This window comes from Oncorhynchus kisutch, linkage group LG24 (genome assembly GCF_002021735.2).
Source record: "Oncorhynchus kisutch isolate 150728-3 linkage group LG24, Okis_V2, whole genome shotgun sequence".
NCBI classification, from domain to species: domain Eukaryota; kingdom Metazoa; phylum Chordata; class Actinopteri; order Salmoniformes; family Salmonidae; genus Oncorhynchus; species Oncorhynchus kisutch.
Genome location: NC_034197.2, coordinates 21,913,476 through 21,934,835, shown reverse-complemented (window position 1 = coordinate 21,934,835; position 21,360 = coordinate 21,913,476). Strand labels below are relative to the sequence as shown.

Below are 21,360 nucleotides of genomic sequence, written 5' to 3'. Positions count from 1 at the left end.
ATAGTAAAGAGGCGTTCTGTGGGAACTACCCACCTGTACCACCAGCCGGGGCAGGCCACAGGTCAGCATGCCTGATGAGAAGTGCCAAGTCTGGGTGGTGCTGCGCCGCGGGTCTGGCCTCCTCAGCATCAAGGGCTCATAGCTAGGGGAAAGGGACAGGACAATGATGTCAGATACAGGTAAATATGTACAGAAAAAATAATAATGTAACAGGAAATCATTTCTAAGATTTTACAGAGTTACAGTTCATATAAGGAAATCAGTCAAGTGAAATAAATATGGACTTTACATGACTGGGAATACAGATATGCATCTGTTGGTCACAGAAAAAAAAGGTAGGGGCGTGGATAGGGCTGTGGGGGTCACGAAATTGTCAGCCGGTGATTGACAAGCAAATAACAGTCGGTCTTACAGTAATTGACTGTTGATTAACATAAACACGCATAGCCTACAAGCCACTGATGCAGACCTCTGGAACAACTACACTTTAAAAAGTCTAATAAATCCATTTAATATCGCCTACACCATCACAATAAATCCATTTAATATCGCCTACACAATCACAATAAATCCATTATTTATTTTAGACAGGTCTAAAGCAGCATGATATGAAGAAAATGTAGTCTGTTATAGAACAGCATACTCCGAGTTGTCCTTGTGTCAGGTCCTGATCTGGCTATGCCAAATAGCCGTGAGCTACAATAGTTCATTTAGCAGACAAGTTTTGCTTTGAATTCCGTGGCATTATTTTATAGCATGAAGAATACAATTGAGTGCCCTAAAAAAATCCATTCCTTTTGTGGCCAGTGGCCGTTGTGCCCTTCTCCCAGAGCGCTGCATGCTCGGAAGCGTCTCACTCCCATGTCTATTCATCACGTGATCGGGCCTTTCTCACAGGCTACAAGTGAAGACAGACACATCGGGGATGCAACTGCACGCGTCCTTATCCAATTCCAAGGTGCATATTGAATATACTGGAAGAACTGTCCACATGACCTTTCGTCAGCAAACAAGATGAGTAGGCCTAACGAAAAGCACTAGCCTATGTCAATCTACTATCCCCCATAATAAAAAAGTCCACCTATTCTATGCAATAAATAAATATTCCAAACATAGTCTGGGATGCAATAGGTCCCAAATTAATACAGCCACTAGCATCTAAACAACGTTTCAGAACGTTTAGATCAGATCAGAACGTTTAGATCAGATCAGAACGTTTAGATCAGATCAGAACGTTTAGATCAGATCAGAACGTTTAGATTAAAATGTTGATCAACTATTAGGCTATTTCTTCACATTATAAGCACAGCAATGCACACATGGCAGTAGGCTATAAGTTCAAAATGTTTCATTAGCGGGAAAACACCATTATCAAAACACGTCATCTACAGTATGCACTTTAATAGCAAACGCTTTCCCACGTGGTTCATTTCATTCATGCCAGCCAGGTATGCTATACTTCTGTTGTAAAGATAAGCAATGTGCTTAATATTAGGAAATAAATAAATAAATATAGTAGGCCTAGCCTGTAGAAAGCTGATGGGATCCTCCTCTATATGCATAGCCTATAGAAATGTTGTGCAACATGAGCTCATGGGCTCTCATGAAGTGTTTGATCAGATTTCCGATTACATTTGCATTGATGTCAGAGTGATTAGAGGGACAATAGAGTGCTGAGTACCAGGCAGTAATCAAGTTTGGTAGACTATTTTTTTTTTTAGATTTTTTTTTTAACCTTTATTTAACCAGGCAAGTCAGTTAAGAACACATTCTTATTTTCAATGACGGCCTGGGAACAGTGGGTTAACTGCCTGTTCAGGGGCAGAACGACAGATTTGTACCTTGTCAGCTAGGGGGTTTGAACTCCCAACCTTCCGGTTACTAGTCCTCTAACCACTAGGCTACCCTGCCACTATTAATGACCAGCAGGAGCATCAGCACTTGGAGAAGCCTAATTACTGTGAATAAACAGTCATGTGGAATTTGACTGCCTTCATGACTCGTGACCACCAGTGTGGCGGTAATACGGTTACCCCAACAGGCCTAGGCGTGTATCAGAAAACCAGTCATTATCAGTCATTATGGCCTGTGTTGTCCCACTCTTCAATGGCTGTGCGAAGTTGCTGGATATTGGCGGGAACTGGAACACAGTGTCGTACACATCGATCCGGAGAATCCCAAACATGCTCAATGGGTGACATGTCTAGTGAGTATGCAGGCCATGGAAGAACTGGGACATTTTCAGCTTCCAGGAATTGTGTGCAGATGCATGCAACATGGGGCAGTGCATTATCATGCTGAAACACGAGGTGATGACGACAATGGCGTCATCACCTCATCACCATGACGACAATGGCACGACAATGGGCCTCAGCATGTCTTCACGGTATCTCTGTGCATTCAAACTGCCAAAAATAAAATAAAATTGTGTTCGTTGTCCGTAACTTATGCCTGCCCATACCATAACCCAATCGCCACCATGTGGCACTCTGTTCACAACGTTAACATCAGCAAACAGCTCACCCACACAACGCCATGCACGTGGTCTGCAGTTGTGAGGCCATTTGGACATACTGCCAAATTCTTTAAAACAACGTTGGCAGCGGCTTATGGGTAGAGAAATTAACATTCAATTCTCTGGCAACAGCTCCGGTGGACATTCCTGCAGTCAGCATGCCAATTGCACGTTCCCTCAAAACTTGAGATATCTGTGGCATTGTGTTGTGTGACAAAACTGCACATTATAGAGTGGCTTCTTGATATGCCACACCTGTCAGGTCGTTGGATTGTCTTGGAAAAGGAGAAATTCTCAGGGATGTAAACTAGGGATGCACGATATATCGGTAAGCATGTCGGAATCGGACGATATTAGCTAAAAATGGCAACGTCGGCATTGGCCCGATGTGCAAAACCGATGTCAAAGCTGACGTGCATACCTATATAAACGTAGGTAGATGACGTAATGACGCCACGAAAAATACAGCGCTACACAGAACAAAAGTAGAAAAAATACTAAGTGCACACTTCCAACAACTAAACAAGTTCAAGTCGGGCAGTCATTTGAAAAAGTTTGAACATTTCAGCGAGACAACCCAAAGGCGAAATCCATTAACGCCAAGATAATGGCATTCATTGCCCTTGTCAATCAACCGTTCTCTGTCGTGGATGATGTTGGCTTTCGCTGACTGGTCGAGCACCTTGAGCTCAGATGTTGCCCTACCAGAATTACACAGTATTGTTGAAATGCACATCCATGAGCTACTTGCTATGGGCGTCCCTGCTATTAGCTTCACAACTGCAATTTGGACCAGCGATGTCAGCCCCATCAGCATGCTGAGTCACGGAAAATATCGGTATCGGGCAAAAATGTAATATCGGTGCATCCCTAATGTAAACACGTGTGCACAAAATTTGAGAGACATAAGCCTTTTGTGTGTATGGAACATTTCTGGGATCTTTCATTTCAGCTCACACCTTACATGCTGTTGCATTTATACTGTATATTTTGTATTTTATTATTATTTTTTGAATTTTACCCCTTTTTCTCCCCAATTTCGTGGTATCCAATTGTTAGTAGCTACTATCTCGTCTCATCACTACAACTCCCGTACGGGCTCGGGAGAGACGAAGGTTGAAGGTCATGCGTCCTCCGTTACACAACCCAACCAAGCAGCACTGCTTCTTAACACAGCGCGCATCCAACCCGGAAGCCAGCCGCACCAATGTGTCAGAGGAAACACCGTGCACCTGGCAACCTTGGTTAGCGTGCACTGCGCCAGGAGTCGCTGGTGCGCGATGAGACAAGGATATCCCTACTGGGCAAAACCTCCCTAACCTGGACGACGCTAGGCCAATTGTGTGTCGCCCCACAGACCTCCCGGTCGCGGCCGGTTACGACAGAGCCTGGGCACGAACCCAGAGTCTCTGGTGGCACCGCCCTTAACCACTGCGTCACCAGGGAGGCCCTGTATTTGTATTTTTGTTCAGTGTAGATACAGGCATATACTATAAAGATGAAACCACACATAAGAATATTTTTGAGTCAGGGAAGCAGTGACTGACTGATTGTCGGTGACTGCTGCCAACCCCGCGATGTCCAGCACCAGGGAGGAGTCCAAGGGGCGTGGCTGAGCAGGCTTGCTCTGTGGAGGGGAGGAGCCTTCGTGACATAGCATTCCTGTTCCCGTCATCCGCCACAGCTGGGAACGCTTCCCCGGCTCCTGAGGTAACAGGAACAAGTTTGGAATATTGTTAATTTGGAGTTGGAAAATTAGTCTGTAAACTGTCTTAAAGCCTTTTTATTCATGGATTTCAAGTGATCACTTCACTACTGAAAGTTCTATGAAACCCAATGGAGAGTTCTGTCCCAGTCATACAAAATGGGTGAAGTAGCTGACATATTTGGTATTTGCTATAATGGTTGCACCTTTTTTTTGAGGACGACTCTCTGGGTCTTGGTCTCCACATCCAGCACCAGTTCAGCACCTGCCACCACCCGTTTTTTCCCCACCGGCCTCTTCCCTGCATCCCTGTAGAAACACAACAACATGAGTCAGCGTTTATGTCTGGGTTCATTAGAGCATACCGTAGCAGAACACTGTACAACCAAAAACATGCGATTTTTATTGGACAAGTCCAAGTAGTCCCTTCCTGTTTGTCTGTTTTTGTCCGTTTGGTACCAAATGAACCTGACCCTGGTTCTGAACTATGCCTGTCCAACCTCCGTCTCTCTCATACTCACTGAGAAAAAGTGTATGTGGCAGCGATGTAGATGAAGTTCTCGTAGTAGAGTTTGTTGTATTCCCGGAAGAAGTTCATATCAGCGGTGACCTCGGACGAGCCGGCACCCTTCACGATGAGGGTGAGGTAGGGGGGCAGGGTGGGCTCGTCACAAGCAAAGTCCAGCACTGATCCCGCCTTCACCTCAGTGTGAAGCCGGATGTCTGCCACCCCGTGCTGCCAGAACTGGATGGGCACCTGCAGTAAACAAACTCAGTTTGAGACTTAGAATCTCAATAAGATTATGTGTGCCATTTTGGCACACAGAATTCACCAATAACAGCATGTCAGTAACAATGCAAAATCCAATGTATTATTTGATTGTTTGGCTCCAACATGATTAGTTTCCCAATCTCTGTATGTACATCTATGGCGCTGAGAGAATCTGTGATATGAGAGTTCACCCCTGCAGACATCTCCAATACTGTACCTCTGAGATGTTGTCGATGCGGAACGGCGGTGGTAGTTGGTCGGTGTCGCTGAAGCAGATCTGATAGGTGGCTCCCTTCAGTGTGATCTCAGCTCGCAGGAAGAAACAGTTGCCCAGTGTGTCTCTGTCATGGAAACAACACAATACAGCACAACTACAGTAGAGTAAGTGTTTAATTATTTATGAATATTAAAAGTGCACTGTGCAGAAAAATCGCTGCGCCATTTCCTGGTTGCTAAAATTCTAATAGCTTGCCTAATTTCAGTTTATGTGACAAAACAAGCAAGTATAGTGTAAAGAGTCATTATACAATTAAACTAGGGATGCACGATACCAAATCAGTAAGTATATCTGAATCGGACGGTATTAGCTAAAAATGCCAACATCAACCCTTGTCTAGTTTAACACCGTTGTGCAAAACCGATGTCAAAGCTGACGTACATACCTACATAACGTAGGTAGATTAAAAAAGTACAGCGCCACACAGAACAAGAGCATAAGAATATACAGCGCCACACAGACCAATAGCATAAGAATATACAGCGCCACACAGAACAAGAGCATAAGAATATACAGCGCCACACAGAACAAGAGCATAAGAATATACAGCGCCACACAGAACAAGAGCATAAGAATATACAGCGCCACACAGAACAAGAGCATAAAAATATACAGCGCCACACAGAACAAGAGCATAAGAATATACAGCGCCACACAGAACAAGAGCATAAGAATATACAGCGCCACACAGAACAAGAGCATAAGAATATACAGCGCCACACAGAACAAGAGCATAAGAATATACAGCGCCACACAGAACAAGAGCATAAGAATATACAGCGCCACACAGAACAAGAGCATAAGAATATACAGCGCCACACAGAACAAGAGCATAAGAATATACAGCGCTACACAACATTCCTAACCTAGCCCACAATGTCTGCTGTGTGGACAAACCAAGGAGTCATTTGAAAGAGTAAGAATATTTCAGTGAGACAACTCAAAAGGCGAAATCCATTAACTCCAAGATAATGGAATTCATTGCCCTTGACAACCGTTCTCTGTCGTGGATGTTGGCTTTCGCCGACTGGTCGAGCACCGGTACACACTACCAAGAAGACGCTATTTTTCAGATGTTGCCCTACCAGAGTTACACAGTATTGTTGAAACTCACATTAATGAGCTACTTGCTATGGGCATCACTGCTATTAGCTTCACGACTGACATTTGGACCATGAGCATTATGAGTCTGACAGCACAGTGGGTCCACAATGATTTTGTACTGAGGAAAGCCATATTGCATGGTTCTCATACCGCTGCTGCCATTTCAATGGCATTTGAGAACATGTTTGAAACATTAACATTCCCAGCTCCATTTAAACAACTGACTGGAGAAATAAGCTCATCAACTGCGTCTGCAGCAGACGTGATATCCTCTGTCATGGCATTGAAACGCCTGCTCAACAAAACTGCTGACTCATACCGTCGGGTCAACTAGGAAAAGTACTCTAGAGGCTGTGAACAAGCGATTCGGTGGCATTCACTCTGAGCCTCTTTACAGTGTCGCCGCCATGCTCGATGCTAGATACAAGGACCGCTACTTCGATACAGACAAGAATCAGGGTTTACGTGAAATGTTAGACACAGCTGGACAAGATGGAAACGGACACAGTGACAGTGCGCACTGAGGTAGTGGCCACGGACAGACAGAGCTGAAACTTCACTGCTTGACATGTATGATGAAATCCTGGTTGAGAATGAACAAATGAACAATGAAACAGCACAGCAAGTAAGTGAAAGAAATAGGTTTTGATTGTTTTACTGGTAATGGGGACATACGTAAATGCCAACAAAATAACTTTTTGGTCAGTGTGTGTTTCAAGGAAGGAAAATATCAGATATCAGTATCAAAAATGTCATATCGCTGCATCCCTAATCTAAACCACTGTGAAATATATTTTCCATAACCAAAAATATTGTAATATTAAGTTACATATTGCATTTTTAAAGCCTTTGGAGCAGCTATGGTGCCAGGGATTTGTTCTTACTGTATTTTCACAATGAGCACTATTTTGTATGCATGACAGTATAGCCGTTTTCTCAGATAGTCCTATAGTCTTTTACCTCATGTTGACATGGAAGGACTTGGGCTTGTTGACCTCGAAGCCTCCGGACCAGGTGCAGTTTTGGGTGTCCATGAGGCGCACACACAGAAGCTGGTCGTAGTCATTCCTGGGCCAGTGAAAGACCACACTGGAACCCGGCAGGGTGGAGATGTAGCCCTCTGGGTTCACCGTTCCCTGGAGTCATACAACAACAAGGCTTGTTGACATGGTCCTTATCATGAAGCATTGCTGCTGTATGACTAGCTCCAATAAAGATCATGTTTGAGTCCTAAAACAGCGGACATCTGCTTTCTTTTCATTGCTTTGTTTTGTCCCTTTGGATGTGTCTAATTCCTGTCTTTGCACGGTCAGTCACTCACCTTGCCCCTGGCAAACTCCCTCTGGGAGAAGGCCAGTTTGTGGGTGGAGCGGTTGTCCAGCAGGTACCGAGGGGCAAAGGTCACGATGTGGGTGTCTCTGTAGCGGCCCTTGCCTTTACGAACGTTGATGCCTGCGTGAAAACACAAAACAGCATATTTCAGGGCTGCGACAGGCTATATAATAGACAAGGGCAACAAATGGGCACCGATGCCCAAGGCTAACCATTAGTGAAGTGTTGTTGTTAGTCTTTTTGCAGTTGTTGTTAGGCTACTTGCGGTTGTTGTTAGGCTACTTGCGGTTGTTGTTAGGCTACTTGCGGTTGTTGTTAGGCTACTTGCGGTTGTTGTTAGGCTACTTGCGGTTGTTGTTAGGCTACTTGCCTATGTTGTAGATGAGTCCAGGTCTATTCCCATGCTGGATGACCTTCACCGCCCTCACTCCACTCCCACCATCCAGGGAAAAGCCCTGGCACCAACCGGGAACCCCGTCAGGATGGATCCCTTTCCCTATCCGCATAGTGCACCTGAGAAACATGGAGACATAAGAGAACCGGAATTGTGGAAGCTCAACTTAGTTGTTTTTTTAGGATGTGAATTAATACATAATTAGCTAATTAGTTCACTTTTAGCTAACCAATTAGCTAATTAGTTCACTTTTAGCTAACTAGTTTATAGTTTGATTTCTAGCTGCTAATGTGTTGTCTATTAATATATAGCCTACCATCCTTCTGCAATGTCTCTCGGCAGAAAGACGATAGAAATGTTTACACAGAAATGCACATTATGGATAGAACTCGCAGTGCAGCCACTGGAGGGGATCTCCCTTGAGAAAACTAGATCTACTTTATATATATATTTTCCGCTACACTGTGCAGTAACCTGTTTTCCTCACCGCAAAGGCAAGGTGCTATTACACTTTTGATATCACCGCTACTGAAATAATTGTATATCGAACATTTGTTCAAATTATGGTTTTACGGAAGTATTACTAAACTGTGCAACACTGCTCCTTTTATACATGTGAACAATAAAAGGGATAGTGTCTAGAATCAGAAGTGGAACCAGGCCCTACAGCACACTCACATGGCTGGCTGCTCCTTGTCAGTGTAACAGAAGAGCAAGGGGCTGAGACTCCTGGCTAACTCGTGCTCCTCAAACTGACCGCCTGCATCCGTCTTCCCATTGTCCTGACGGAAGATCAACGGCAGACCTGAGGGGATGAAAACAGTCAGAACCGTCAAAAGGTCAATACTTATTTTAATTATATTCACTGTGTGTGTGTGTGTGTGTGTGTTCTGTATATGAGGGATAGAGTAAGCACCGGTCTTGTTGATGAGCCAGTAGGGTGCTGAGATGAGGATCTTGAGCGCCCCCTGTGCCCGCAGGATGATGCGTATGGTGAGACAGAGCAGGCGCTTGTTGGCATCATACAGGCGCATGCGCACCACATAGTTCTGGGTACCAGGGGGAATCAGCAGCTCCTTACACACAGAGAAGTTCTCTAGCAGCACCCCTAGTGGGAGGAGGAGGGGGGCACAGACATGGTCAGGGTGAAAAGGTGTGGACTAGGCTGTATAGTTCAATGAAAAAGTCTAATGTGTGATTTCAGGCTGTAAGCAATAAAATATAAAAGGTCAACAAGGGGGTGAATGCTTTTCAAGGCACTACACATACTAGATACAGTGCCTTTGGAAAGTATTCAGACCCCTTGATACAGCCTTATTCTAAAATGGATTAAACAAATCTTCATCAAGACTCTTCCTAGAGCTGGCCGCCCAGCCAAACTGAGCAATCAGGGGAAACCAAGGTGGTGACCAAGAACCTGATGGTCACTGACAGAGCTCTAGAGTTCCTCTGTGGAGATGGGAGAACCTTCCAGAAGGCCAACCATCTCTGCTGCACTCCACCAATTAGGCCTTTATGGTAGAGTGGCTTGTCGTGTCATACCCAAGAAGACTCGAGGCTGTAATCGCTGCCAAAAGGTGCTTCAACAAAGTACCGAGTAAAGGGTCTGAATACTTAAGTAAATGCACTATTTCCGTTCTAAATGTGTTTTTTGCTTTGTCATTATGGGGTATTGTGCATAAATGATTTAATCCATTTTAGAATAAGGCTGTAACGTGTGTAATGGGGTTTTTACACCCGTGTTTCCGCCTCTGAGGCTTGGCCCACAAAAAGTCCAGGACCATGGCCCTCGTATACCTAGATTACATGGCTATGATATACACTGCTCAAAAAAAATAAAGGGAACACTTAAACAACACAATGTAACTCCAAGTCAATCACACTTCTGTGAAATCAAAATGTCTACTTAGGAAGCAACACTGATTGACAATAAATTTCACATGCTGTTGTGCAAATGGAATAGAGAACAGGTGGAAATTATAGGCAATTAGCAAGACACCCCCAATAAAGGAGTAGTTCTGCAGGCGGTGACCACAGACCACTTCTCAGTTACAAGAGATGGAGTCTACAACCCACACAAGTGACTCAGGTAGTGCAGCTTATCCAGGATGGCACGTCAATGCGAGCTGTGGCAAAAAGGTTTGCTGTGTCTGTCAGCGTAGTGTCCAGAGCATGGAGGCGCTACCAGGAGACAGGCCAGTACATCAGGAGATGTGGAGGAGGCCGTAGGAGGGCAACAACCCAGCAGCAGGACCACTACCTCCGCCTTTGTGCAAAGAGGAGCAGGAGGAGCACTGCCAGAGCCCTGCAAAATGACCTTCAGCAGGCCACAAATGTGCATGTGTCTGCTCAAACGGTCAGAAACAGACTCCATGAGGGTGGTATGAGGGACCGGCGTCCACAGGTGGGTGTTGTGCTTACAGCTCAACACCGTGCAGGACGTTTGGCATTTGCCAGAGAACACCAAGATTGGAAAATTCGCCACTGGCGCCCTGTGCTCTTCACAGATGAAAGCAGGTTCACACTGAGCACATGTGACAGACGTGACAGAGTCTGGAGACGCCGTGGAGAACGTTCTGCTGCCTGCAACATCCTCCAGCATGACCGGTTTGGCGGTGGGTCAGTCATGGTGTGGGGTGGCATTTCTTTGGGGGGGCCGCACAGCCCTCCATGTGCTCGCCAGAGGTAGCCTGACCGCCATTAGGTACCGAGATGAGATCCTCAGACCCCTTGTGAGACCATATGCTGGTGCGGTTGGCCCTGGGTTCCTCCTAATGCAAGACAATGCTAGACCTCATGTGGCTGGAGTGTGTCAGCAGTTCCTGCAAGAGGAAGGCATTGATGCTATGGACTGGCCCGCCCGTTCTCCAGACCTGAATCCAATTGAGCACATCTGGGACATCATGTCTCGCTCCATTAACCAACGCTTAACGTTGCACCACAGACTGTCCAGGAGTTGGCGGATGCTTTAGTCCAGGAGGAGATCCCTCAGGAGACCATCCGCCACCTCATCAGGAGCATGCCCAGGCGTTGTAGGGAGGTCATACAGGCACGTGGAGGCCACACACACTACTGAGCCTCATTTTGACTTGTTTTAAGGACACTACATCAAAGTTGGATCAGCCTGTAGTGTGGTTTTCCACTTTAATTTTGAGTGTGACTCCAAATCCAGACCTCCGTGGGTTGATAAATTTGATTTCCATTGATAATTTGTGTGATTTTGTTGTCAGCATATTCAACTATGTAAAGAAAAAAGTATTTAATAAGAATATTTCATTCATTCAGATCTAGGATGTGTTATTTTAGTGTTCCCTTTATTTTTTTGAGCATTGTAGTATTATTTCCAGGTCATGAACATTGAGATTCTTAATAGGTGGAGAGGTGATGAGATGAGAATGGCAGCGGTGGGACTCTGACCTAGCTCCATGTTCTGGGAGGTGTCTGCAGCATGCAGCACAGCCTCCTTGCCCGGCTTCAGGGAGCCCTTGATGGACGTGCCCTTGATGTAGTAGTTGAGGTCGCAGGGCAGCAGGTTGGCCAGCACCAGCGTGGGCAGCAGGTAGATGGTGTGGCCTGGCTGCCAGTAGATCTGCTTGGAGCTGCCGGAACCCGATACGGTCTTGGCAGGCTGCTGGTCCGGGTAGTTCTCTTTCTTGATCACCACGCAGAACCTAACAGAGGGCAGGAGAGAAGAGGCAAGATGGGAGAGGAAGAGAGTAATTGAGAAGGTATCCCATGTAAGAAAATAAAGAATGTTCTACATTTAGCCTGAGGGCTGATATGCCAATAGCATGCGCGTGTTGCTTAAACAAGTAGTGTAAACTTGGGAGACAAATTCTATCAACACCAGGGTGGGGTGGGGAAATAAATACATGATTTGGTATGATTGGTTGGATTTATTTCTGGACTGAGCCGACTCAGACTGTGTGTACTGAACTGGAATTTTACCTGAAGCTCCGTTTGAGGTGGTCCTCAAAGTCGGCCGACTGGCACTCCCTCTTGCTGCTCTTGACCTCGCCGGGTCTCTCCACGCTGGTCCAATGGATGGGCACCTTGCAGAAGAACAGGCCCAGGCCTTTGGGCCGCGCCTGCAACCGCCACGACGTCAGGTGGAGGGGCACCGCCAGGGCCTCGCCGGGCAGGATGGGCGGCAGCACCACAGGCTCTGAACAAACAGTTAGAGATACTTATATTCCTTCTTTAACCAATAATTAGTCTAATCTTCATGTCAATTCTTTTCACTGTTCAGTGTTGTTTTTGCATGGGAACTGTTGAGTATGTCCCAGTGTGAGGGTGAACCATGATATATCATTGGGGTGACTCACTGTCTGGTGCTGAGGGGCTGTCCAGTCGCACTTCCATGGGGACTTCCAGGCGGTTCTTGACCATGAGGGCTGAACGGACTGTGATCACCTTCCGGGCACTACCCTCCATGGTGATAGAGAAGACCACGCGCACCGGCGGCAGAGCTGAGAACTACAACCACAGACATATCAGAGCCTAGACCCACAGACATATCAGAGCCTAGACCCACAGACATATCAGAGCCTAGACCCAGAGACATATCAGAGCCTAGACCCAGAGACATATCAGAGCCTAGACCCAGAGACATATCAGAGCCTAGACCCACAGCCATATAAGAGCCTAGACCCACAGAGATATCAGAGCCTAGACCCACAGAGATATCAGAGCCTAGAACCCCAGACATATCCTAACAGGGAATAAAAGGGGGAAAGTACTGGCTTATAGAAGTGTGATTGAAAGCACACCTACATAGACATGAGGGTGTATGATGTTGGTCCTGCTGACAGGGCTGCCCACCTAGAAAATGTAAAGAAATATCACAAACAATAAGCAGCATAATGCTAGTGACATATAGGAAACATGTGAGAGCAGTGTTGGAGTAAACTATACAGCTGTAGTTTATTTAATAGCCAAGTAAGACCACCTCTCTTGACCTTTGATCTGAAGACTCACCGTGTTAGAGGGATTGTTGCGGTCGGGGGCGGCGTAGCGGAAGAACACACCCACTTTGTCCACGGACACGGGTTTGACCTGCTCCCAGCCCCCCACACGCACCAACAGCTGATGTAGCTTCAGCTCATGCGTGTGTCTGCAGAGAAACACAATAACCAACAGTTCAGAATACACAGATCTCAGTTTGTATTGATTTTTACATTTTAATAATATAGCAGACGCTCTTATCCGGAGGGATTATAGTCAGTGCAAGGTAGTTCCCCAGATTGGCATTCATAGATATGAATCGGTGTGTGATCACCAGTTTAAAGTCTTATTCACTCGTCCTTGAACCTTTTTGTTCTTCCTTTTAGGTCTTAATCCCTATACGGAAATAACGGTGACGCACCAGAAACCATACCTATGCCTGAGTTTCTCTCGAGCTTCAAATTCAAAGGGAATCTCCTCTCCGGGCAGCACCTCTCGCCACTGGCTGACATTGTGGGTGTCATCTGTGCCTGGGCCGTGCACGTGGGATATGGAGTCCGCACTGCCACTGTGAGACAGCGCCACCCTGTGGGCAAATGGAGCACTCTGGTTACCAACATTTTTGAAGGTAGACTCAGCAACATGACATTATCAATGGGAAGACTCTACTCCACTGACCTTGTAGGGGTGGTGGTGAGGGTGGCGAACCACATGGTACATCCCGTGTGATTGCGCAGGGCATAGGGTACAAACGGCTGCCTCCGCTTGGACAGCTTCACGTCGGCTATAAAGCAGGCAAGGACAGACCAAGACATGAGAGGTATTCTTTACTAAAGGAACGGGCCCTATAACTAAACTTCAAACTGTCAACCACTTTCCTCACAGTTACTTAAAAAATATATTCCATACACTAAAGAATATATTGGGTTCTCTGGAATATAAAACATGTATTTTTCATGGAATGTTTTTGAATTTCTGTCTATTGCATTTGAAATGATATAAAACAATGACAAAAACAATGGCTTTTTAAAAATGAGATGCAGATATCCACATCAAAATGCCATTCATTGGATGCTTCCAAAGTTAATGCACAACATCATTTATCCCATTCCAAATGTCAGCATGGATTTCCAAATGTCAGTTTTCAATCATGTGTTATACAGATGGTTCCACGGTGGAGGCTAACAACATGACCATACCTACCACAACGATGCTCATTCAAATAAAGATGGGAGGAGGATGCACAGATGAGATATAGCAACGGTTCACATTGACAGAGCATGCTCTTTTAAGCTTGGTTACTCAGAGGTAAATAATAATAGTAAACAATAATCGCATTGGATTGGATTTCTATAGATTGATATTGAATGGGGGAGGTGAGACAACATGAGACAGAGAACACACAAATGAAAGTGTGACACTGAGAATATGCTACTAATCTAACATGACTCTGGGACGAGACACAATGGCTCTGTCCTAACATGGGGGGGGGCGTCACCTTCATCGGTAAATCCTACTTAAAAGTGCATCGTTAGCATTTTGTTAATGCTGCTAATCACTGTTGCTAATCACTGTTGGATTATGGATCAATTCAATTCTATCCCTGAAGACGCTGATTATACTGACATTAGTTTAACTTTGGACAAATTTGCCAATATTGTTACAAGATAGTGAAACATTTGTGTTACTCAAAACACTCTACATTTCCATTTTAGTAATTTAGCAGATGCTTTTATCCAGAGCGACGTAGAGTAAGTGTATGCATTTTCATAGTTTTATTTTGTGCTGGTCCCCCGTGGGACTCAAACCCACAACCCTGGCATTGCAAGCGCCATGCTCTACCAACCGAGTCCCTTTGCATTAACGTTGCACTTAAGTAAGGATAGCGATGATGACCCCATGGTTTGGAGACCATAGAAATAGAATTACAAATACCGCTTCTGACCACCGATCCACCCATTCTACTTAAGGATCCCCATTCTAGTAATTCTATTTCCTTGGTGGAGGCCAACTGCTGCCTATCTGATCTATGGTCTTTGGACTGTACCTCTGGAGAGAATCTGCTGCTCAAGGCAAGTCAAGCTGGCTGTGCTCCTAGTTCTAAGGTGGGCAAGAGGGACACCTGACAGCAGAGAGAGACAGTTACCACAGAGAGGAGAGAGACATGCAAGGGGTCAGGAGAGAGGACAAAGGTTAGGATGGGAGGATTATTTATTTTTATACCCACCATGACCAAGTGTGTTTTATTTTATATTATGGGGTCATACCACCAATCAATAGACCTGGATCAGAGCTCAATAAACAGAAATCTAACTTTGACTTGAAACCCTCCCACCCTAAGGTGGTACAACACTGTCATAATAAGGCGATAAAACATGTCGTAAACAGTCTTTACAACTAGTTAGCATAATTTAGACACGATAGACTTATCTAGGCCCAGGGCGGAGGGTTCAAGTAAAGAGTTCAAATGTTTTGATAGAAACATGGAGTGATTCTTAACTCTTAATACACCGTTTGACAAGGCAAAGGAAATGTGTTCATGTTTTCTTCAAACTCTCCAATTGTGCAATAACCATGCGAATGCAGCGATTATTCAGGCAGGTTTCCAAAGCATCCGTGTAAAGTTTTTTTGCATTGTCAAAAAGTCCCTCTCAATCAGTGTAATCTTAATCTGCACATAATGACATGTGATACAGTAGCAAAGATATTCTGGTACTACCTAAACATTATTACAGACTAAAGTGTGAAACATACAATCAAATACTCCCAACACATATTTACAGTATATTCGATAAGATTGTCGTCAGTACTCACTAGCGTTTGATATGTGCTGGAGCAATTGAGGGCCCGACTTTTTTCTACTGTGGCTATTTCTAGCCCATAACAAGTGATACGCGCATGTGTGCATACCAGTATGTGGTTTCATATGTAACTGTATAGATGTTACAGAGTTTGTCAGCTGTGTGAATGGTGTGTGTGTGTGAGAGAAAGTAAACTTGGGGGAAACAAAACTCACTCTGTCCGAAACAGGGGGGGTCCACTGAGGAACCCATCCAGGATAGGGCTGCCGATGCCTGGGGAGGCTGCTGCTCCTCTTCCTTGCAGTAGTCAGCCAGCCAGGAGCTCTTGGTGAGGCTGTACTGCTCTGTGTGGCCAGGAGAGGGTGGTAGCAAGGTGAGAAGGACACTCAAATCCATACAAGGCCACCATTACAGACCACTCGGTCTCTGGCTTAAATACACTGAACAAAAATATAAACGCAACATACAACAATTTAAAAGATTTTACTGAGTTACGCTTCATATTGGAATACAGATACGTATGTTGGTCACAGATAACTAATAAACAAAAAAGTAGGGGTGTGAATCAGAAAACCAGTCAGTATCTGGTGTGACCACCATTTGCCTCATGCAGCACGACACATCTCCTTCGCAGAGTTCATCAGGCTGTTGATTGTGGAATGTTGTCCCATACGCACTGTCTGCCATCTGCCCGGCACAGTTGAAACCGGGATTCATCTGTGAAGAGCACACCTCTCCAGCGTGCCAGTGTCCATCGAAGGTGAAGTCAGATACGATGCCGACCTGCAGTCAGGTCAAGACCCTGGTCAGGACAGATGAGATTCTCTGAGAGTTTGGGCAGAAAGTCTTGGCTGTGCATCAGCTGTCCTGGTGGCTGGTCTCAGATGATCCCGCAGGTGAAGAAGCCAGATGTGGAGGTTCTGGGCTGGCATGGTCACACGTGCTCTGCAGTTGTGAGGCTAATTGGAATTACTGTGAAATTCTCCAAAATGACATTGTAGGCAGCTTATGATAGAGAAATTAACATTAAATTCTCTGGCAACAGCTCTGGTGAACAAATCTTGCAATCAGCATCCCAATTGCACGCTCCCTCAAAACTTGAGACATCTGTGGCATTGTGTTGTGTGACAAAATTGCACATTTTAGTGGCCTTTTATTGTCCACAGCAAAAGCTGCACGTGTGTAATGAATGGTCATGCAGTTTAATCAGCTTCTCGATATGCCACACCTGTCAGGTGGATGGATTGTCTTGGCAAAGGAAAATGCTCACTAACAGAGACAAAAACAAATGTGTGCACAAAATTTGAGAGAAATAAGCTTTTTGTTTTTTGATCTTTTAAACATGGGAACAAAACTTTACATGTTGCGTTTATATTTTTGTTCAGTATATATCCGGGGCTAAAACCCTTTAGTTAAACATGGTGTGAAGAAGTCAAAGACGCATCCAAAAAGGCACCCTTTCACTACATAGCGCTTTACTTTATACCAGAGACCCGTGGGACCCTGTCAAAAGTAGTGCACGACGTAGGGAATAAGGTGCCATGTCAAATGCATCCGGTGTCCAAATAGTGGGGAGCGCAGTTCATACCCAGGAGGACAGAGGTGATGTTGACATCCAGTCTCTGCTTGGCACGGATGCCCATCTTGAGGCGCGGTGGGTGGAGGCGCCCTGCAGCCTGCTGCTGCCAAGTCAGGAAACAGGGCCAGGGCTCGATGAAGGGCTCCCAACCTGACACACACGTGAACACGGGCATAAACACAGCGATATGGACAGGAACAGAGAGAAACATACAATGGAACAACGGTTCAGATCATTACAGGATCGTTTGGCTCTGGGTTGCAGCTAAACGTTGTGACTGATTGGCCCCCGGACGGTCATCTCCAGCAGCTCACCTGACAGTTCTCTGTTGTAGTAGTCCCCTGACAAAGTGAAGCTGCCGTTGCCCTCCTGGGTCGAGCCGATCCGCTGCAGCACATACAGCCCTGCCATGGGAGTTAAAAGGAGAATGAGCTCTCAGATGTCATTACATTGTTGTTACCTTATAATATTAACACTGACTATAGCACGTACCACCTACATTATATTACACACACTATCAGTATGCATGTTATCTGTATATTAAGTAGCTATAGAACAAGTTTTCAGAAAGGTGAATGTTCCAGCTTCTGTCTGTTGCTTTCATCCAAACTCCCAAAACACACAGTGGAAATTACATGAAAAGGGGATTTCCTTCCACATATATGAAGGGCAAGGCGCTCAAACTGACGTGAGAAAGTGAACTCGGCCAGCGGGACATCACAGTCAAGACAGTCGTCGATGAAGCAGATACACACGCTCTCCGCCTTGATCTCCACCCCGGATAAAGGGTGCGACGAGTGGCTGGCCGAGTCCGGGTCTGCTCTGCCCCGAGCCTGACCCACCATGGTCTCTGCATTCTCCAGCAGCCATGTGGCAGCCTGGTCCAGTTGGCCTGGGAGGGGACAGACAAGGTGGTCAAGTCCATACCGTGTATGAAAAGCGCGGCCACATTCCATTCCTAGTGGGAGGAGATGTGACATTGTTAGAAAATTGTAGCTAGAGCCTCCTCACCTTTGCTCTGGATCAGGGCTCGTTTGCAGTCCTCCTTCCTGAAGCCTAGATCCTGTAGCCGAGTCAGCTGGCCCTCTGAAGACAAAACATATCACATCATACCAGGGTTATGGTAACAAGCTACGTATCTTTTATTATTATACCTGAGTTATTACAGCTTGTGAGGTCAACACTCATGGGTGAGGAACAATCACAGAGCCAGTGGTAAAGAAAAATAAATGTTAACATGACTTTTCTAATATAATAGCTACGTAAACGCTATTCACCAGATAACTCAACTACACCCCTGTAGGCCTCCGAGGTGACATACCTAGTAGGGCCTCGGTCTTGTGCCTGAAGTTGTCTTTCTGGGAGCTGGAGGAGTCCTGGTTGGCTGTGGATGGTACTACAAGGGCCTGGGTGCCTTCGGCAGTGTCGCTGGGCCCGGGAGAGCCGGCGGTAGGGATGGATTTGGCGATAGCCAAGAAGAGCTGAACGTCGTTGTAAGAAAGCCGGATGTCCAAAGCAGGGAACTGGATCTGTGAGGACAACAGAGACCCATTGACATTTTGCATGATCACAAAAAGTGTTCTAAGTGTTTTCTTTCTCTCCAATAAACCTGGGTTACGTTCAGTAACTAGCCACGAAACAGTACAAAATGTGTCGAAACAGAGAATAAAAACAGGTGCTTTCAATGGACTTTCAGCAAATGTGTTCTCCCATTTAGTACCTACTGAACATTACCCCCACCCCCCACCCCTGACTGAACCCTGACCTCCAGTAAAGGCGGAAAGTCTGCCATGTTGAAGGCGTCTAGCAGGCCAGAGCTGCTCTGGTAGGTGGGACTGCCACACAGCTCCACCTGCACGTTGACAGGGTCGATGATGGACAGGGCTGTCTCCTGCTCACTGCCTAGCCGACAGGAGAACACCTGGACATGGACAGGAAGACACCAACATGACAAAACAGCCTTGTGTAGAGAGTAAGAGTTGGAAAGAGGGCGCACCACCCATCTTTGACATGATCACTTCTGTGACAGCTTCTGTACCCTCTAACTCTATGGAACATAGTTTGTGTCAATTTGAATATGGGTCTAACTCAAACTGACATAGGGCTCTGTATTGAGTTAGTCGTCTAGTGGTTTCAGGACATAGGTGTGAAAGTAGTGGTCAGTCACCTCAATGCCGGCCAGGCTGCCAGAGAATGGTCTGTCCAGCAGACGGGGTTTGTAGGTGAGTACAGTAGTGCCCTTCAGAATGACGGCATTGGTGTCCAGACAAGACGAGTCCTCAACCACCACAAATTCAGTACCTTGGACAAAACATGCATTTTATGTATTATCATTATGTCTATTATTGAGATTACAGTCATTAACTAGTGGTGACAACGCAGCATAAGAAACATCACGACTATGAGAGACAATTCAAATGATATCTGTGCTTGCCAATATCTGAATCTCTATTGTACAACAGAGACTTACGGCAGGGGAGTCTGCCTGCTGTAGCTCCTCACCTGTCACGTTGATCTTGACTTCCAGGTACCGATCCTGCATGACGGGCACAGTGGACCTCTTGGTGACCACGCCGCTCTTGACTGTCTTGGGCATGACGGCACCTGTGGTCTCTGTGTCACTGCTGCCGCTGGGCCAGCGCTGGCGAGGCGCACTATCTGCCCCCTTCTCAGTGGGCATGCGCAGGAAGTCCCGAACCAGCTGGAGCCAATCAAAGATGAGGAAAACACGCAGGTTGTTGAGGACAATGGTGAAACAGGACGAGTCTCTTGTGGACCTGACAGGAGAGAAAGGAGAAGATAATGATTAGTAAATGTGGGTCTGTGTGTCTGTCTACCTCAGGCCTAAGAGCCAATTCATGCTTGAACTGAAAATGTGGTCGGAGGTGCCGCATGGATGGTGTGACGCAATCGCAGCGCCTTCAGAGGCACGCTGAGGCCAAATTGAGCTCCGTACCACATCGACGTCCCCCTCTCAAATTTTGGAACAATGCGGAGGGCTCCGTATAGCTTCATATTGACATGGTCGGGTGACGGTAGGTGAGGGTGGGAGGTCCAATATAAACACAAGTTCATTTCCTTGACAACTTCCATCACAAGCGCTGCGCTGCTCCGCAAGGCGCAAGAAATATGAATGTCCTGACTTCTGCAGAGGCCGTATCATTGTAAATGCTGTACGGCCAATGCAGACGTCGGATTGACCAAGCAGCGCTTTTAAAGGGCCATGACCGTGTCCAAAATGGCACCTTATTACCTATGTAGTACCCTACGTATGTATCCATTTTAGATTTGCCAATATAGGCACAGACTTTGTATTTGGCATTTCACAAGGCTCTGTGCTTGGACCCCTGCTATTTTCTGCATACATGTTACAACTTCGAAATGTTATCCGCACCTGTAATGCAGCTCCAGCTGGAGTGTGGCCCGGTTGGTGCCCGTCTTGGAGGGCTGCAGGATGCAGTCGAAAACATTGTGCTTGCCCCTGCCACTGCTGCCTACGTCCATGCCAGGCCCGGTGTAACGGGTGTCATATGCCAAGAGGGAGTGAGACACCAGATTCACCGACTTGGAGCCGTTGGAGAAACTCTCAAACAACAGCTTAGACTTCATGAAATCAAACCTGCAGATAAGGAGAGGAGCGCTACAGTGAGGAACACCGGATTTGGATTGTCCGTTTACTTCCTGAATTGAAATGAACCCAAACCAATTGGCAAAAGTAAATACACATAAAACATTTGATATCTCCTAATGCTCAAAATGAAGCGTTAATACCAACCTGGCTAGTGAGCATGGTTTCTGTCCCGTGGCGTTGGGGCTGTCCAGCAACTCCAGGCTGACGTTCATCATGTCCACCAGGACGGACAGGCTGGTGTACACATCACCACTCAACACCGTCTGGGGAAACACATGAAGTCACTCAGAAGAATCACTCTCAGAA

At 46.0% G+C, this 21,360-nt stretch overlaps 1 protein-coding gene across 2 annotated transcripts in view; it reads right to left on the bottom strand.

Annotated features, from left to right (window-relative positions):
* Positions 1-21,360, bottom strand: part of vps13d (vacuolar protein sorting 13 homolog D) — a 62,051-nt gene that overhangs the window by 22,738 nt on the left and 17,953 nt on the right. The window contains exons 24-52 of one of the 2 annotated variants that reach the window (XM_031803644.1): positions 21,199-21,317; positions 20,818-21,042; positions 19,926-20,200; positions 19,591-19,724; positions 19,189-19,344; positions 18,745-18,952; positions 18,435-18,509; positions 18,112-18,315; positions 17,738-17,827; positions 17,433-17,573; positions 16,060-16,188; positions 15,091-15,165; positions 13,722-13,827; positions 13,477-13,629; positions 13,077-13,212; positions 12,873-12,920; positions 12,425-12,575; positions 12,048-12,264; positions 11,517-11,770; positions 9,016-9,207; positions 8,778-8,904; positions 8,076-8,218; positions 7,695-7,825; positions 7,334-7,509; positions 5,210-5,333; positions 4,742-4,977; positions 4,427-4,529; positions 4,063-4,220; positions 34-142 (exon numbers count right to left, since the gene is read on the bottom strand). In XM_031803644.1, coding sequence (XP_031659504.1) covers positions 34-142; positions 4,063-4,220; positions 4,427-4,529; positions 4,742-4,977; positions 5,210-5,333; positions 7,334-7,509; positions 7,695-7,825; positions 8,076-8,218; positions 8,778-8,904; positions 9,016-9,207; positions 11,517-11,770; positions 12,048-12,264; positions 12,425-12,575; positions 12,873-12,920; positions 13,077-13,212; positions 13,477-13,629; positions 13,722-13,827; positions 15,091-15,165; positions 16,060-16,188; positions 17,433-17,573; positions 17,738-17,827; positions 18,112-18,315; positions 18,435-18,509; positions 18,745-18,952; positions 19,189-19,344; positions 19,591-19,724; positions 19,926-20,200; positions 20,818-21,042; positions 21,199-21,317 — 4,395 coding nt within the window. The remainder of the gene's footprint in view (positions 1-33; positions 143-4,062; positions 4,221-4,426; positions 4,530-4,741; positions 4,978-5,209; positions 5,334-7,333; positions 7,510-7,694; positions 7,826-8,075; positions 8,219-8,777; positions 8,905-9,015; positions 9,208-11,516; positions 11,771-12,047; positions 12,265-12,424; positions 12,576-12,872; positions 12,921-13,076; positions 13,213-13,476; positions 13,630-13,721; positions 13,828-15,090; positions 15,166-16,059; positions 16,189-17,432; positions 17,574-17,737; positions 17,828-18,111; positions 18,316-18,434; positions 18,510-18,744; positions 18,953-19,188; positions 19,345-19,590; positions 19,725-19,925; positions 20,201-20,817; positions 21,043-21,198; positions 21,318-21,360) is intronic. The other variant, XM_031803645.1, reaches the window with a different exon arrangement.